The 16,414-nt window shown below is 41.4% G+C and overlaps 1 protein-coding gene across 2 annotated transcripts in view; it reads right to left on the reverse strand.

Moving 5' to 3' along the window:
- Positions 1-13,263, reverse strand: part of evi5a (ecotropic viral integration site 5a) — a 48,210-nt gene extending 34,947 nt beyond the window's left edge. Inside the window, exons 1-7 of one of the 2 annotated variants that reach the window (XM_036556532.1) lie at positions 12,932-13,263; positions 11,558-11,660; positions 8,738-8,897; positions 6,788-7,012; positions 5,341-5,415; positions 3,523-3,648; positions 1,679-1,822 (exon numbers count right to left, since the gene is read on the reverse strand). In XM_036556532.1, coding sequence (XP_036412425.1) covers positions 1,679-1,822; positions 3,523-3,648; positions 5,341-5,415; positions 6,788-7,012; positions 8,738-8,897; positions 11,558-11,655 — 828 coding nt within the window. In that variant the 5' untranslated portion in view covers positions 11,656-11,660; positions 12,932-13,263. The remainder of the gene's footprint in view (positions 1-1,678; positions 1,823-3,522; positions 3,649-5,340; positions 5,416-6,787; positions 7,013-8,737; positions 8,898-11,557; positions 11,661-12,931) is intronic. The other variant, XM_036556530.1, reaches the window with a different exon arrangement.
- Between the last annotated feature and the right edge of the window lie 3,151 nt (positions 13,264-16,414).

Genomic DNA, 16,414 nt, shown 5'->3' on the forward strand with positions numbered 1-16,414 from the left:
CGGCTGAAACGGCTGAGCAGGAAACCGTGTTTATCTAGAATAAAGAGCCAGACGGACTCGGAGGAAACTGTCTGTCTGTGCTGTTGAAGGAGAATCTCAGGCAGGGTCGTCTACACGGCTATCGGGGGCTACATCTCCCCCCATTCAGAGAGTGCATGAAGTTTCACAGACAGTGAGAATGATGATCAAAATGATCCACAAACAGACAGGAGTGAGTGGAGCTCCGGCACCAGTACAGCAACCGAGACCTCAACGTGTTATGGCAGCCCCTACAGTTAGCCCCCCTACAGTTAGCCCCCTACAGTCAGCCCACTTTATCCACCAAATATTACGACTTTATTCAAGTCTACTAGTTTTATTTTTATTAACAGTGGTCCTAAAACGCCTACATCAGGGGTCAGCACCCCAAATGTTAAGAAGAGACATTTTGCCCTTTAAACAAATATCAAACACGCTCCCGAGTGGTGCAACCATCTAAGCGTTGGCTCTGTTATCAGGAGATCGTGAGTTCAATCCCTGGTGATGCTACAGCCATCTGTAGCCGGGAGTCCAAGAGAGCATAACTGGCCTCGCTCTCTCTGGGTGGGTAGGATGGCCCCTCCTTCTCCCCCATCACTTAACGCGTTGCTGGTCAGCGCAGGCGTCTGTTAGCTGACATAACAGATCTGGCGGTTGGCGCTTTCCTCCGAGTGCGTTCGGCTGTCCAGTGACGTTGTGTGAGCTGCAGTTCAAACAGATGCGGAGGCTGGTTTCACAGGTCTCGGAGGAAGCCTGCGTTAGCCTTCACCCACCTAGTGTTGATGGTATCGTGTGATTGGGGGAGTCCTAACTAGTGGATGGAATTGGAGATGACTAAATTTGTGGAGAAAATTGGGATAAAAATCCAAAAAAAAGAAATATCAAACCACAAACTTGGGAGCCACAACATTTCATGTCCATTTTACCATTTTGGCTGTAAATATGTCTCAGTATGTGCTGATGTGCTGGTATAGGCTAAAAAATTTAAATGAAAACGCAGACTTACTCTGCTCTGCTTTAAGCTTTAGCTCAGCTATAGCCGCTTTTCTCGCATCTCAGTCAGGAAACTTTTCTGCGAAAGTGGAACAGTTTCTCGTAAAACGTCTCTCAACGTTAAATTTTTTACGAGGCTGAAATCAATTTACCCACCACATCATTTAAGGTTGAACCGGAAAATTCGAACAAGAAGCTGGCGAATGAGAAGCGACTTCAGCCTCACGACTTCTTAGTGTTTCACAGTTTCTCGTTGCAGATTAAACGTATCAGGAAACCAGCTGGAGTGATTATAAACACAAATAAGTCCATTCGTCTCCGAATCGTTCTCTTTGCCTTTTCGTTACCTACTAGCTAGGTGAGACTGTTGTCTGCATCGCTATGGTAACAGCATTCTGTGCGTTGATCTTCAGGGTTAAAGGGTGAATTAGCAGTTCTACATTAACTCCAGCGTTTAAGACCATTTATTGTTAAACTGTGTTGAACGATCAGCAGAGCTTTATTTTACTGCAAAGGAGGATTATTTTATTTTTACCTACAAATGAAATTCTGCTGTGGAGCTGCGACAAGGCAGTAAAAGAGCCGCATGTTGTCGACCCCTGAGCTGCAATAAATTATTAAATATTCCCCATGACCCTCTCCAATCCAGCCTTGTCATAAGCCTTACCTCACACATGAATATGTCAAAGACCCTGTTGGCTGCAGTTAGGGGCAGGCAGGAGAGGAACACTGTGAGGAACCAGGATGAAGAGAATGTGGAGGTGTAGAAGGCGTGAGTTTGAAAGTGAGAATAAAGCTCAGGAAGCTGGTCCTGGACAAGAGAGAAACAGTAGTGAAAGCTATATAGGGGACACTGTGCTGGCCACTTTATTAGAAACCCCTCCGTTGTAGCCCCACCTTGCTGGAGTACAGTTTAAAACAGTAGCCCATCTGTTTGTGTTATTTATCCTCTAGCCTTTCATCAGGGGTCAGTTTCTGACCACAGAGCCGCTGGATATTATTGGGCAGTGGTCCACTCGTACCAGCACCACACACACTACCATGTCTGTCACTGCTGTGCTGAGAATGGATGCCCAAATATCTGGACCAATGGTGGTGGTCAGAAACTGATGATGAATGAGGTGGAGGGAGGCTGCTCGTCCATACATGCACCTATATGGTGGATCTAAAAGGTAAGTGGAGCTCATAAAGTGGCCAGTGGGTGGAAGTATAAGGTCAGAGTTTCTAATAAAGGCAACAAAAGCAATATTGTGTGGGGTAGCCTGGCCAGTATACAGATATCAGTAATAATGTATACATTATCACACTTCTGCACAAGCGGATTGCATATCATTTTACTGTACAGGCTTATGCAGAAGTTAACACAGCCCTGGTCACATTACATACACCAGTCAGGCATAACTTTATGACCACCTCCTTGTTTCTACGCTCATTGTCCATTTTATCAGCTCCACTTACTATATAGGTGCACTTTGTAGTTCTACAGTTACAGACTGTAGTCCATCTGTTTCTCTGCATACTTTGTTAGCCCCCTTTTACCCTGTTCTTCAGTGGTCAGGACCCCCATGGACCCTCACAGAGCAGGTACTATTTGGGTGGTGGATCATTCTCAGCACTGCAGTAACACTGCCGTGGTGGTGGTGTGTTAGTGAGTGTTGTGCTGGTCTGAGTGGATCAGACACAGCAGTGCTGCTGGAGCCTTTAAACACTGTGTCCACTCACTGTCCACTCTATTAGACACTCCTACCTTGTCAGTCCACCTTGTAGAGGTAAAGTCAGAGACTGTAGCTCATCTGCTGCTGCACAGTTTGTGTTGGTCATCCTCTAGTCCTTCATCAGTGGTCACAGGACGCTGCCCACAGGACGCTGTTGGCTGGATATTTTTGGTTGGTGGACTATTCTCAGTCCAGCAGCGACACTGAGGTGTTTAAAAACTCCAGCAGTACTGCTGTGTCTGATCCACTCAGACCAGCACAACACACACTAACACACCACCACCACGTCAGTGTTACTACAGTGCTGAGAATGATCCACCACCCAAATAGTACCTGCTCTGTGAGGGTCCATGGGGGTCCTGACCACTGAAGAACAGGGTAAAAGGGGGCTAACAAAGTATCAGAGAAACAGATGGACTACAGTCTGTAACTGTAGAACTACAAAGTGCACCTATATAGTAAGTGGAGCTGATAAAATGGACAATGAGTGTAGAAACAAGGAGGTGGTCATAATGTTATGCCTGATCAGTGTATTTTATTGCTTGTCTGATTCAAATATGGTGTTTTTCTGCACAATATATAACAAATATTCCATAACTTTTGCACAGATTACCCCCCTCGAGACGTTAAATTGAGTAAATTAACAGTAATTGTCCTTTAAAATGTGCAGAAGTGTGTTCTCTGTAGAGGATGTGTTCACTTATCTACACTCACAAAATCAACAACAACATGTCAATTGACCAGGGGCGCCCAAACTTTTACATACGACTGTAAATGGCAGACTGTGGAATTGTACCTGGATCAGCCCTTCTAGCTGGAACACGCAGCAGCCCAGTTCAACCATGCGGGGCCTGTAGAGCTCTCGCAGCCTGAAGTCCTGCATGAGCCTCAAAAACACACCAAAGGCCTCCACCTCTGGCATCTGTAGTGTAACAAACACATTAGTTCCAACTGAGTTAACCTTTAACCCATATCTGACACTGTAGTTACTGAAGCAATAGAACCCAAGAGGGAGTGTGTTATCACGAAATCACACCTCGGCTGTGATTTGGTCACCGTAGATCATCACAGCCATGATGTTATTGGCGATAACACACTCCTCGAGTGTTCTATTGCTTTTATACAACAGTTAAATAAATAAAGTAATAAATTAATAAACTGGGTCGTGAACGCGGCGTTTAATATGTTTTAATGTTCGCAGTTCCTTCCGCCAAATTATAGTTCCTTAACAAGCAGCTTGTTGCTACGTCAGAGTAACGAACTCCACCCACTCGCTGCACAGCCGGTAGTTCGTTCTCCAGCTCCTTACACTAAATTCCCAAACTGTCATCACCACTGAGCAGCTTTTGTTTTTTATTGCTGCAGTTTTATGACTCAGTCTGATTTGGTCAGACTCTGAAGATCAGACTACACGTTTGGTGAATGGTATTGGGTTCATTTCTGGCTGATTCCAGGTTGTTTAGCTGTTCTTCTGTCACAGCTGCCGACTGAAAAGCTGCTCAGTGGTGATGACAGTTTGGGAATTTAGTGTCGTCTCATCTTCAGAGTCTGACCAAATCGGCTGTCGGTCAAATGTGATCTGAAAAGTGTCCATTTTCTGTTTGTGGCAAAATTAGAAGTAAAAATGTTCAAATGGCTCGAGCGTCTCCTATCAAAGTTGTTGCTTAGCAACAGCGTCTTAGCGGAGTGATAGTTACAGTGTTTGTGAAAAAACTAGAACACTTCTCAACCAATCAGCCTGCATGGCCGGAACTAACTGTTGTATAATGAGACATAAAGCAAAAAGCTATGAGAGGCTGTGGGTTACTGCGATTTTACCACAGCGAAGGGTGTTCTTTGGCATGACGCGAAACAGAGTGCATAATACTCCCTTTACTGTGATCACAGTAACGCACTGCCTTGAGTGGCTTATTGCTTATTTCATGATTTTTAAAAATTTTTTTGTATAACAGTGAACATATGATAACACATCACTGTTTAATGAAAATACTTTCAGTTTATAAGTACTTTTTGGTCACCAAATTACATTCTTTCTACTTTTATACTGCCGTTTTTACTGAATCATATCGTAAGTACTTTAATTCAACCCTCTGATATTAATGTTGGAGTTGTTTAGCATGCTTGCTATCTGTTAGCCTGTTGGCTAACTGACCAGCCTAGTTCTAGATAAGAAAATAAGTTGTCAGCCCCTCAGTTTAAACAAAAACGGGTTTGTGCTTCATCAGTTCACTCAGTGCTCCATGTGATCAGCAATAGAGTCAAAGATTAATCCATTAACAGCAGAAGGGTTTTCGTGCTGTGGCGCAGTGATACAGAGTTCAGTCGCTGTGAGGCGGTCACAGCCGTGGTATATCGTGGATTTTACAACGGCTTTGAACGCGGCCCAGCCAATCAGATTTCAGGACCAGAACTATCCATTTTATAATTCATATTAGATACTGAATAGTTAATAGATAATGATAATAACTGAATAATTATATTGAATGACTGCATCCAAACAACCATGGTTCAGTCTGTGAAAGTTCAGAGTAGAGTTAGAGCAGTAACTGCAATAAAAACAACAACCTTTCCCAAAACTAATAATTAAAAGAATCCTCGTTAGAGGATGTATTACCTGCATGAGTAACAGTCCAGCTATGAATGCACTTCCCTGGTTGTATCCAACTTCATGGTCTAGAACTGAATAAGCCTGAAACGAAGATAAACAATCAAATGGTTTATTTGAGCTGATTTCTAAGAAGTTTGAAAAATGACATTTAAAGGAATGGTTCAGTAATGATTTACACAGTTGTCCCCTCCCCCCCCAAATGTAGTAGATCAGACAAGATTTGATTTCTTGTCTGCAGTTGCTAATTGGTGTACATAAGCCTCTATTACTTTAGCCTACGTTAGCCTCATAATAGAGGCTTATGTACACCAATTAGCATCATGCAAGACTGCATGCCTAAATCATCACATCCTTGCCTCGAAATATATCAGATTGTTAAGTCGAATTAAATAGACTTAAATAGATCATTTTATTGTGAAACCAACACATCTTAAGACATTTTCTGTAATAACACGGAAAACTACTGTAAGGTTGAAGGTGCACTGTAATTTCACCGTAACATTGTTAACAGATGTTATACAACAGTTAGTTCCGGCCACGCAAGCTGATTGGTTGAGAAGCGTTCTAACTGTGCTGTTATTTCGCCATAGCATCACGTTTTTTTCACAAACACTGTATCGCTCCGCTGAGCAACAACTTTGACAGCTGTAGGAGACGCTCAAGCCATTTGAACACCTTTACTTCTTACTTTGCCACAAACAGAAAATGGACACTTTTAAAATCACATTTGACCGACAGCCGATTTGGTCAGACTCTGAAGATGAGACGACACTAAATTCCCAAACTGTCATCACCACTGAGCAGCTTTTCAGTCGGCAGCTGTGACAGAAGAACAGCTGAACAACCTGGAATCAGCCAGAAATGAACCCAATACCATTCGCCAAACTAAATGGGCTGTAAGATGCTTTACAGACTGGCTGGAACAAAACAACATTAATACTGATCTGGCAAAAACTGACAAAACTGAGCTGAACTTGATATTGCGGCAGTTTTAAGCCTCAGCCCGTACTTCAAAAGGTGAGGCTGACAGCAGACTGTGCAGCGAGTGGGCGGAGCTCGTTACTCTGACGTAGCAACAAGCTGCTCGTTGACGAACTACAATTTGCCGGAAGGAACTGCGAACATTAAAACATATTAAACGCCGCGTTCACGACCCAGTTTATGTATTTCTTACTGTATTTATTTAACTGTTGTATAAAAGCAATAGAACACTCGAGGAGTGTGTTATCGTGAATAACATCACAGCTGTGATGATCTACGGCGACCAAATCACAGCCGTGATGTTATTTTGTGATAACACACTCCCTCTCGTGTTCTGTTGCTTAATAAGCTTCCATTGCTTGTTAGCTAGTAGATGCAGCCCAAAATTAAAGAAGCAAACTTTGATTTTCAGAAGCAAAACTAACTAAACTCACTAAACACTCCTTAACAACTTCACACAGAGTAAAATAACCTTAAGCACGTTGAAGAGCGGCTGCTGGATGCTGCTGTGCAGACCCTGGAAGAGCTGATGCTGGGAGAAGATTCTGCTCAGGTCTTTCTCGATCACTTTCTCACACGGACAGGTCTTCTGCAGCAGCTCAGAGTACTGCTCCCGCACAGACACGCTGTGCGCATTGCACAGCATCTGCCACACCGTGGGCCGGAAATGAGGATGGATCCCTTTCCTTATCATCTCCTGAAGAGGGAGACAGAAAACCGGTTTATGAAGTGAAAGCATCAGTTATATTTACAGATAATACTGTTAAATTCTAACAACAACCTGAAACCTGGTGAGACTACAGCTTGTATTCATAGTCAGTGATGTTTCTGGAGCTTCCAGAAGTTTTTTTCACTCAAAATTGGTCACATTATAAATCATAATGTGATTGGTTGATTCCTCACTTCCTAATTATGTCAGTTTATCTGACTGAAGTCTTAACCAATGGGATCTACCTTAAAGCCTTAGAGGAAAAATCCTGATTGGACACGCTGTCGTTTGGCATTTCAAGAATTTAACCCTTGTGTTTCCAACCAAAACTTAATAATGAAACAGTAGTGTTACTACAATACTTGCAGAGTTGAAACTGGACCTGAAATTGGAATCACTGTGTGTACAGCGTGTATGTAGAAGTGAAATCGCTGAGTGAAGATGTGACGAAACTTGATTGACTCAGACTGTATGCGTGTTTGTGTGTGGTCAGGGTTTGGAGATCGTGTTCCGTGTGGGAATGGCCATCCTCCAGATGACCCAGACTGAACTGCTGAAGCTGGACATGGATGGTATGACACAGGTGAAAACTACTTTAACAGCCATGCTGTCCATAAAGAAGATTACCAGAAGATTAACCCCTTAAACTGCAGGCCTGTTATTGAGTTACTGATCTTAAAATGAATCTGTAACTACTGTGAATCAGAGACTACTATAAAGCAAATATGAACGTTATGTAATTGTAGTTTGTAAGTTTAGTCACTAAAATTACCCTCTGATCTCTAAGAGACAACAGTGGGAAGAAATGTTTGAATAATTAAACATAAACCTGAATGATTATCCCTTGTGTGCTGTCCAGGTCTGTGGGACCCAGTTTCAATGTTTCCCAAAAGAAAAAATGATGCGATTTATTATTATTTTAACCTCAGATTCTTGGTCTTTGCCCATTTTCTGTGAAGAACATATAAAATAACCCATTTTCAGTGTCTTCACTCTGTTCACCCCCCTCACATTTATATTACACATGTGGTGTTGGGTGAACCTGCGGGGAGTAAAAGTGTGGAGGTGCTGTGTCCTTCACACTGTTCTCCTCCTAATTGACCTGCTGTTAGTGTGTGTGTGCGTGTGTGTGTGTGTGAGGGTGGACAACATGGTCTTCATCTTATTGTCTTAAGTGTTTAAGTATTATGTTGATATTTTTCCAATGTTTAAAAAAGTTTCAAATGAAAGTATTGTAACTGTTTACAATGCAAATTCAATAAGATGCTCCCTAATTAAAATATTTAAATAAAAAAAATCCATTCTGTGTTGATATTAGGTCTGATATACTGTTAATATAATTTTTTTTTCTTATATTATTATCAAACATGTACAGGGTACGAACCATTTCATGCATATACTTTGACACTCTTACAGAAGCTGAATTAGATCATTTATGTTTACTGAATGAAAAAAAAACATTGCGTTGACTCTGTAATAACTTAAAGCACGGATGGAAAGAACATTAAGGGCACAATAAAGAGTGCATCCAAAATACAGGTGAATTAACACATTATCATAACAGTGCTGAGCATCAAACTGGGTTTGTTTTATGGAAACATCTGCAGACACCAATATAGTGTCAGCATTAGAGTGAGTCCATTACTGTTACTGTTACACATCTTGAAAAAACACATGCAAGAAACACCAAGATCAAGTTTCCTGTGCCTCTACCTTCAACTGTTTTACTTTCTTCTTGCTCCATTCATCCCAGTTGTCAACAACACAACCCCAAGTGCTGGAGTCTTCCTCGAAAGAGAAGATTTTTGAAGAACAGGGGCTTCGCAGGACGCCGTTCACAGAGTATAAGGATTTACTGTCAGTTTCCAACAGCCTGCAAAGACAAATGATAACAGTCACGCCATCAGCGCTGTAATAATTCAGGATCGATGGATCAACATCCTACTGAAAAGTGTGCCCTTCGTGTGAAAAGGATAAGGATTAGTGACATGGTTAGTGAGCTTCAATCCTGTAACAGAGGTACACTAACAGCTGTACTGAGAACACATTTCAAGATGATGATGGTGCCAACAGCACAGAAAGCCAATTCGCAGAGCCTGTCCTTCATTACGGCTGATGCTTGTTAGGTATGGCTAGTGATGGACTGAGAATGTGGCGGCTCCCACTTGCTCTGGGTTGCAGAGGGGGCTTTAGAGGGGTGGTATGCAAAACTACACTCTCAGAAAAAGAGGTACTAAACTGGGGTGGTACCCTCAAGGGTACATCTCAGCACCTTTAGTCAGGGAACATAACTGAACCATAATCCACTGAAATGATATTTTGACTCCACACACCCCGTCTCGCCTCCAGGCTTTTTATTTTATTGCTCTGTTAGGTTATGGAAAGGTGCAAATACATATTTTTCCACTGGGAAAAACTTATTTAAGGTACACAGTTGGACCTTAAAACCACGATTGTACAACCCCATTTCCAAAAAAAGTTGGGATGCTGTGAAAAATGTAAATAAAAGCAAAATGCAACAATGTGCACACCATATAAACCCTATGTTTCATTGAAAATGCTTAAAAGACAACATATCAATGGAAGTTGGAATGGAAAAATTTTATTGTTTTTTGAAAAATATATGCCCATTTTAAATTTGATGCCAGCAACACATTCCAAAAAAGTTGGAACGGGGGCAACAAAAGGCTGGTAAAGTTGCGTAATGCTTAAAAAAACACCTTGTGGTTTAACAGGTCAGTAACATGATTGGGTATAAAATGAGCATCTCAGTCTGAGTATTTCAGAAGTAAAGATGAGGAGGGGTTCACCACTCTGTGAAAGATTGCACAAGCAAACAGTGCAACAATTGAAGAATAACATAAAATAGAAAAAAAGAACTTTTGCTTTACATCATCTACGGTACATAATAACATTAAAAGAATCAGAGAATCTGGAGAAATCTCTGTATGCAAGCGACAAGGCCAAAAACCAGTATTTGTAAACACTGTCTGTGAAAACAGTTTGTCGCTCCATCCACAAATGCTAATTAAAACTCTCAAACGCAAAGAAGAAACCGTATATAAACAGGATCCAGAAATGCTGCCACTTTCTCTGGGCCTGAGCTCATTTAAAATGGACTGAGGGGAAGTGGAAAAGTGTCCTGTGGTCTGACGAATCAACATGTGAAATTCTTTTTGGAAATCATGGACACTGTGTCCTCCGGGCTAAAGACCACTCAGCTTGTTATCAGTGCACAGTTCAAAAGCCAGTATTCATGATGGTATAGGGGGGCATCTACGAAGGCACCATTAATTCTGAACGATATATATATATATATATGTTTGGCAACATATGCTGCCATCCAGATGACGTCTTTTTCAGGGAAGGCCTTGATTATTTTAGTAAGACAATGTCAAACCACATTCTGCATGTATTACAACAGCATTGCTCTGTATTAGTCCGGGTGCTAAACTGACCTGCCTGCAGTCCAGATATGAAACTATCCAGAGTGTTTCATATATTGTTTCTCAGAAACCACCATCAACAATTAAAACTAGGCATCTGTGTGCATCCTGTCTGTGTTTGTACTGTTTATAGCTCAGCTGCTCTGTTTTATAGCTAACATCCTATTTTTCACAAGGGCGCAATACTAACTAAACACTGGACATAAGCTAATGCTAACACGGTAAGGCTATCTTAGCTTAGCTAATTAGTTACCTAGTGCAGACAGGTTTAACGACTAACTAAACACCGGACATAAGCTAATGCTAACACGGTAAGGCTGTCTTAGCTTAGCTAACTAGTTACCTAGTGCAGACAGGTTTACTGACTAACTAAACACCGGACATAAGCTAATGCTAACACGGTAAGGCTATCTTAGCTTAGCTAATTAGTTACCTAGTGCAGACAGGTTTAACGACTAACTAAACACCGGACATAAGCTAATGCTAACATGGTAAGACTATCTTAGCTTAGCCAATTAGTTACCTGGTGACGACAAGTTTAACGACTAACTCACCACTCACATTTTGGAGAATATCTAGAAGAACTGAACCATTTTCCTGAGCGTTACCATGGCAACAGCGCTGAACAGAAGTTAAAGCCTGTAAACGGTGGAAAAGCAGCTCATCTCACCTTTTTCTCCTTCGTCTCGCTCTAATAATGAAGCTGAGAGCTGATCAGAGTTAATTATCTTCTCAGCGAAGCTCGTTCTGCTCGTTAGTTTGTGCTGATGATGCTCGTGATTCATTCACGTGACGTTACTGAGTAGGATGAGCTCATGAGGGTCATTTCAGGACGCCGGTTCGTCACATTAATGACAGATTTGAGTCACTTAGCTAAACGAGTGTGAACCATCATGTCAGAGAGATCGGATCTGAGCAAAAAAATCGGATTTGAGCAATGAGGCTTGTAATGTGAACGTAGCCTAATATTTGATCATGACGTAGAGATTGTCTCGTATATACGTGTAACTGTCTGGTCGATACACTGCAGGCTTATTAATAGAGTTTAACGGGTGAATCTATGTGGGTGGAAACCAGTAAAAGTGACCTGTTCTGCTCTTCCAGCTTGGCCAGTAACTTCCTCTCATCTGGGCTGAGCTGAGATGAGTGGTGGGAAGAAGAAGGCGGGACAGAGAGAGAATCCATCACTTCTGCAAAAGAGAAAGCAAATGGCACAAGGGAAACCACAAACATGCAACAATGAACTTCACTGTATGCCCAAAAGCATCTAGCACCCAGCTGGGATTCCCAAACTTGCATAATGCATGCTGGGTAATGTAATGAGAGAACACTGAAGGACAAAAAACATGAAAACTATACAAAATCCTGAATTCTGACAAACAGATGAGGCTGAGGGTTGCCATGTGTATTACAGAATACTACACAAATAACACATTAAATGCTAGTTTAAATTTCAGAAGAAATGCTGGACGGATACTTTAGACATACTGTGTTTCATCTCAAGTTCAAACCCTTTAGAGTCAACCCGCTTTTCCTTTCAGGAAGGCTATTTGTGACACTGCATAGTGGGTTAAGATATACACCGATCAGGCGTAACATTATGACCACCTCCTTGTTTCTACACTCATTGTCCATTTTATCAGCTCCACTTACTACATAGGTGCACTTTGTAGTTCTACAGTTACAGACTGTAGTCCATCTGTTTCTCTGATACTTTGTTAGCCCCCTTTTACCCTGTTCTTCAGTGGTCAGAACCCCCATGGACCCTCACAGAGCAGGTACTATTTGGGTGGTGGATCATTCTCAGCACTGCAGTAACACTGATGTGGTGGTGGTGTGTTAGTGTGTGTTGTGCTGGTCTGAGTGGATCAGACACAGCAGTGCTGCTGGAGTTTTTAAACACCTCAGTGTCGCTGCTGGACTGAGAATAGTCCACCAACCAAAATATCCAGCCAACAGCGTCCTGTGGGCAGCGTCCTGTGACCACTGATGAAGGACTAGAGGATGACCAACACAAACTGTGCAGCAGCAGATGAGCTACAGTCTCTGACTTTACATCTACAAGGTGGACTGACAAGGTAGGAGTGTCTAATAGAGTGGACAGTGAGTGGACACAGACTCCAGCAGCACTGCTGTGTCTGATCCACTCAGACCAGCACAACACACACTAACATACCACTACCACATCAGTGTCACTGCAGTGCTGAGAATGATCCACCACCCAAATAGTACCTGCTCTGTGAGGGTCCATGGGGGTCCTGACCACTGAAGAACAGGGTAAAAGGGGGCTAACAAAGTATGCAGAGAAACAGATGGACTACAGTCTGTAACTGTAGAACTACAAAGTGCACCTATATAGTAAGTGGAGCTGATAAAATGGACAATGAGTGTAGAAACAAGGAGGTGGTCATAAAGTTATGCCTGGTGTATTTAGGCCTCATAATTGGGAAACAAGACTTACCAGTGCCCAGTGTTGATCTCACGGGGGCTGAATCTATCCAGATCTCTTGGAAATCCTTTCTTTTTGTCTTCCTGTCAGCACTATTCAAGTCTGGACCAACATTTTGCTCTCACACCTGCTTACACGAGTGAAGAAAAGGCCGTTTGGAAATCACATGCTGTTCATTTAGCATCTCAGTCTGGTCAAAGTTCTTTCGCAAGAAGGCCTCAGCCAATGACTTACAGATACAGTAACTGTTTGGTGACCTGAATAAGCAACTTCCTCTTGCCACTTCTCCCAGATCTTTATATATGTCTCCAAGGTTTATCTAGGACAATGCCATCCTGTCAGGAAAGGGAAGCTCCAACTAAGTGAACGAAAACACGAAACAGTTAACAGCCACTCAGGTGATGAGTTTAATAGTGTAGATATTTAGAGAAGAAGTGGATGTTGTTTATTGAGGTCGTTGAGGAAGCTACACTGTACCACTGTGACTTTACAACAGCGGCAGGGTGGAACTTTTCCTTTGCAGAGTTGCTACACAGCTTTAGAGAAGTGAGAAGTGTTACACTAATGTTTTCAGCCTGTTTGTACACATCATACAGGTTTTAAAGAAACAGCTCAGGCAAAAAAATCCAATTTATAATTTTCCAATTTTCCCTTCAGTCTAAATGTAGTCGATCAGCCAAGACATCTTTACTGTCTGAAGCTTTCCTCTTTAGTTTTGCACTGCAGCTAAGAGGCTAATGTAGCTAACCAACAATAAAAGCAGATACCAATTAGCTTGGCGCTAACTGCATGTCTAAATCATCACACATTCATCTCAAACCATGTTGACCAGTGCACCAGCATTCAAAACACAACATTTTGCTGTTGTTGGAAGAAAACCTTTATGGTAACTTTACAGGAGAAGGAAAAAACCTACTTTACTTTCAATGAAAGTCAATGGAACCAGACATTTTTCCAAGTCATTTTGGGTCGTTTCTTTTGGTCCATTCATCATGAGGTTTACACACAATGTAAAGAGCAGCAGGCATTTTCAACATACGTCAAAAACTGAAAAACAACAAAAATGGAGATATGAGGTTTTCCTCTGGAGGCAGTGATATGCTGGTTTTGGTGGTGACCAGCCATGTTGCAACTATGCTGGGTTGTCTAGCCGGGAATCTGGAGGCTCTCAATGCAAATGTGTTTTCTGTAATTGTACATATTTCGACTTGTTTGTCTGAGTAATAACAATAATTTTCAATTATTTTCAATTGAATTATGTCAACTTTTGCTACGTTTACATTACCAGGCTGAAGTGGCACAAATCCGATTTTTTGCCCTAATGTGACTCAGATCTGACGTTTTCAGAGCAGCATGGACACAAATCTGATCTCTTCAAATCCGACCTGAGCCACTTTCATATGTGGTCCTAGATCGGATACATATCTGATTCCATGTGACCTTAATGTGACGCTCAGATCGGAATTCATGTGCTTTTTCTCCACTGCGCGTGCGCCATCATTCAGTGTTACCATGGCAGCAGCGCCGAACAGAAGTTAAAGCCTGTAAACGGTGGAAAAGAAACACATCTCACCTTTTTCTCCTTCGTCTCGCTCTAATAATGAAGCTGAGAGCTGATCAGAGTTAATTATCTTCTCAGTGAAGGTTGAGTTTTCTCAGATAGACTTGATTATGTGGGTTCTGAGACAGTAGAACACTGTAATCTATAAAAATGAACAAAATTATGTTAGCATAGCTAAAAACAGTCGCAGCCGCCATCTTGAAGACTGAATTTTGTTCACCCAGTTGTGTTTATCTTTATAAATAATACGTTATATAGTGTCAGAAATCACTGAAGACAGTGAAAGCATTCTGGAAACCAGCTAAACTCTACACTCTGTAAAGAAAAGACGGTTCTTTAAGGGTTCTTTAGTAAAGAAAATGGTTTTATATAGAACCATGAACACTCAGAGTGCCCTTTGCATGGTTAAAGGGTTCTTTGCATTGTGAAAAGGTTTTTGAGATTGGTAAAGAATGTGCTTTATATGGCTCTATATAGAGCCTCTTTGAAAAGGGTTCTATCTAGCACCAAAAAGGGTTCTGCTATTGTGGCAATGTCAAGCTTGTAACAACAGAAGAACCCTTTTGGTGCTATATGGAACCATTTTCAAAGAGGTTTCTTTATAGAGCCATCTACAGCACGTCCTCCATCACTTCTTTGAGTGTTCATGGTTCTGTATAGAACCATTTTCTTTACCAAAAACCCTTGAAGAACCATCTTTTTTGAGAGTGTACGACATATTCTCCACCGATCTGAAGAAGCACTTCACCATGCAAAGAACGTTTTAAGCATGCCAACTGTTCTATATAGAAATCATGGTTCTAAACAGAACCTTTCCTTTACAACAGAACCTTTGAAGAGCAATCTTTTTTAAGAGTGTGTATAGAACTCATGATTGTAAACAGAAGAACTGCCTTTACGAAAGAACTTGTGAAGAACCATCTGTTTTAAGTGTGTATTAAACCAACCACCATGATTAAAGGGTTCTTTGCATCAGGAAAGGGTTCTTCAGATTGATGGAGAATGTGCTTTAAATGGTTCTATATAGAATCGTTTTTTAAAAGTGTTCTATATAGCACTAAAAAGGTTCTTCTACTGTTTCAAGCTTGACATCGGCACAGTAGCGGAACCCTTTTTAGTGCTACCTCTTTGAAAACAGTTTCATATACCACCAAAAAGGTTCTTCTGTTGTTACAAGCTTGACATCGTCACAATAGTAGAACCCCTTTTGGCGCTATATAGAACCCTTTTCGAAAAGGTTCGGCATAGATCCATATAAAGCACATTCTTCATCCATCTAAAGAACCTTTTTACCATGCAAAGAACCCTTTAATCATACACAGGTTTCTTTGAGTCTATATAGAACCATTTTCATTACTAAAGAACCCTCAAAGAACCTTATTATTTAAGAGCGTAGCTACATTTACATTGTCATTTTCCAGTAGCTTGCTTATCAGAACCACTTACAAAGTGGTGGAACGTTACAGTGATGGAAAATGTACACAGGGTACCTTTGTGATCTGAAGGATGAGAGTCTTGGCCTAGTTTGATCGAGTACCGGTGGAACCCAGGCCAAAAAATGAAGAGAACAAAAGTATTTCTGAGTAAAACAGGGCAGAATAAGCAACAACTAGCCCAGCAGAACAATCCTGGCAAGTGACCTAAAAAAAAGTTATATAGAAAAAAATGAAAAATGCAAAATATACACAGATTAAAACTCATAATCAGTGTTTCCCAGATCTCTGAAACAAACCTGCGGAGCACTGAGGGGAGATGGGGAGGTGTTTTTGAACATATCTGAACTCATCACAGCATTTGTTTACTTAATAAGGCATGAAATAAGTGAATATTAAACCTTCCACGTTCTTGGTTTTAGATGTGAAGCACCTCATGGATTTGATTCAACTCAAGATTTAGGCCGTTGGGACCGCAGGGGACAAAGAGTGATGCTTTAC

The sequence above is a fragment of the Colossoma macropomum genome, unplaced genomic scaffold (assembly GCF_904425465.1).
Source record: "Colossoma macropomum unplaced genomic scaffold, Colossoma_macropomum, whole genome shotgun sequence".
Classification (NCBI taxonomy): domain Eukaryota; kingdom Metazoa; phylum Chordata; class Actinopteri; order Characiformes; family Serrasalmidae; genus Colossoma; species Colossoma macropomum.